Source organism: Histoplasma capsulatum, genomic scaffold (genome assembly GCF_000149585.1).
Source record: "Histoplasma capsulatum NAm1 scaffold_7 genomic scaffold, whole genome shotgun sequence".
Lineage (NCBI taxonomy): Eukaryota > Fungi > Ascomycota > Eurotiomycetes > Onygenales > Ajellomycetaceae > Histoplasma > Histoplasma mississippiense.
In genome coordinates this window covers 1592228-1593619 of record NW_001813976.1, presented here as the reverse complement: position 1 = coordinate 1593619, position 1392 = coordinate 1592228, and the positions used below count along the sequence as shown (strand labels likewise).

Genomic DNA, 1392 nt, shown 5'->3' with positions numbered 1-1392 from the left:
CAGAAACCAAAGTGCGAAAGCAATCTCAGTCTGGGACCACCTGTGAGACTGAGAAACGCGTGGGGAAACGGAAGGGCCCGCTTAAGCCGGACCAGCGGAAACAAGCCAGTGAAATACGAAAATTGAGAGCTTGTCTGCGATGCAAGTTCCTCAAGAAGACTGTATGTTAATAACAACACCCCACTCCCATCCCACCTTCTTCATTCATTCATGTTTCAGATACCTAACTCTTGATATAGTGTGACAAAGGAGAGCCGTGTGCGGGTTGTCAGCCATCACATGCCAGGCTTTGGCAAGTTCCTTGCACTCGCATTGACATCAAAGAAATCGGCTACTTCATGAAAGACTGGAAGGCCGATTATGAACGTCATGTTACTTTAGCCTTCTCTGTGGGTAACATCAAAGGCTTCTCTGATGTTGAGAGAATACTCTTCATCACCCATGGGTACGGTCAGGTGATTCCTGTCACTGCTCGGGAAGTTTATGTCCGTGATGAAGAGTGCTTCAACATTGATTGGGTGGAATCCATGCAACGCAATCCTAACAGCTTCGAACTCGCTACCGCAAAATTATCAGCTGGGATGGAAGGGATTACCCCCGCGATGCTTTCGGATTACCTTGACAAACATATTGACAGTGAGGGGAGCTTCGAGAAATTTGTCGAGGAATACTTCACGGGCACCCCGTTCCTGACGCAGATGCTTAAGAGTACCTTCCGGTATTACTCTCGGACTAAGCTCCCAGTTATCCGGAAGGCACTGAAGCTCATACTTGCCTACAACCTCACCACGCATGTTACCATGGCCGAAGGTGTCGGTGAACTTGAGGACTTTAATGGCAAGGTCGACGATGAGACATCGAGGTACAATGGCAAAATAATGGCGCCAGTCATGATTAATTTCCAAATCAAGTATGGCTTGGCTACTATGTGGCGAGAATTGCAAAAAGATGTTCTGGAGGAACTATCAGCTCTTTATTCCAGTGTTTACAGTGGTGACAAGCTGAAAAACTGGCCAACCATCTTCCTCCTCGCCTCGATACTGCTTGCAGTGTGGGAGGAGATGCAGTTTGATTGCCATTATCGTGTTCCTGTAAGCCTGTCTTTGATTAAATTTATATATATACATTTCGTTTGGGCTCTGTTAATTTAACTTAATGTGATTAGGATGCCGCGGCCGCCGACAAATTCTGCACTGATATGGAAACAACCCCTGTCGGTGTTATCGTCGGCCTCTTCCAAGCAATTTCACAGAAACTTCCGGCATTTACCGAATGGGATTCCAGCAAGCATCATCACCTCCTTGGCTCGAATGTTGATGTCTGCGATACTATGACGGAGGTTCGCCAGCATGTTACCAAATATGGTAAGCTCCAAGATTATGTGATAGCAAG

General features: G+C 46.7%; 1 protein-coding gene across 1 annotated transcript in view; it reads left to right on the top strand.

Annotated features, from left to right (window-relative positions):
* Positions 1–338: 338 nt before the first annotated feature.
* Positions 339–1392, top strand: part of HCAG_06092 (predicted protein) — a gene marked incomplete at both ends in the record, with an annotated part of 1729 nt that continues 675 nt past the window's right edge. Inside the window, 2 exons of the mRNA XM_001538437.1 lie at positions 339–1091; positions 1166–1364. Of these exons, the coding sequence (XP_001538487.1) occupies positions 339–1091; positions 1166–1364 (952 nt within the window). The remainder of the gene's footprint in view (positions 1092–1165; positions 1365–1392) is intronic.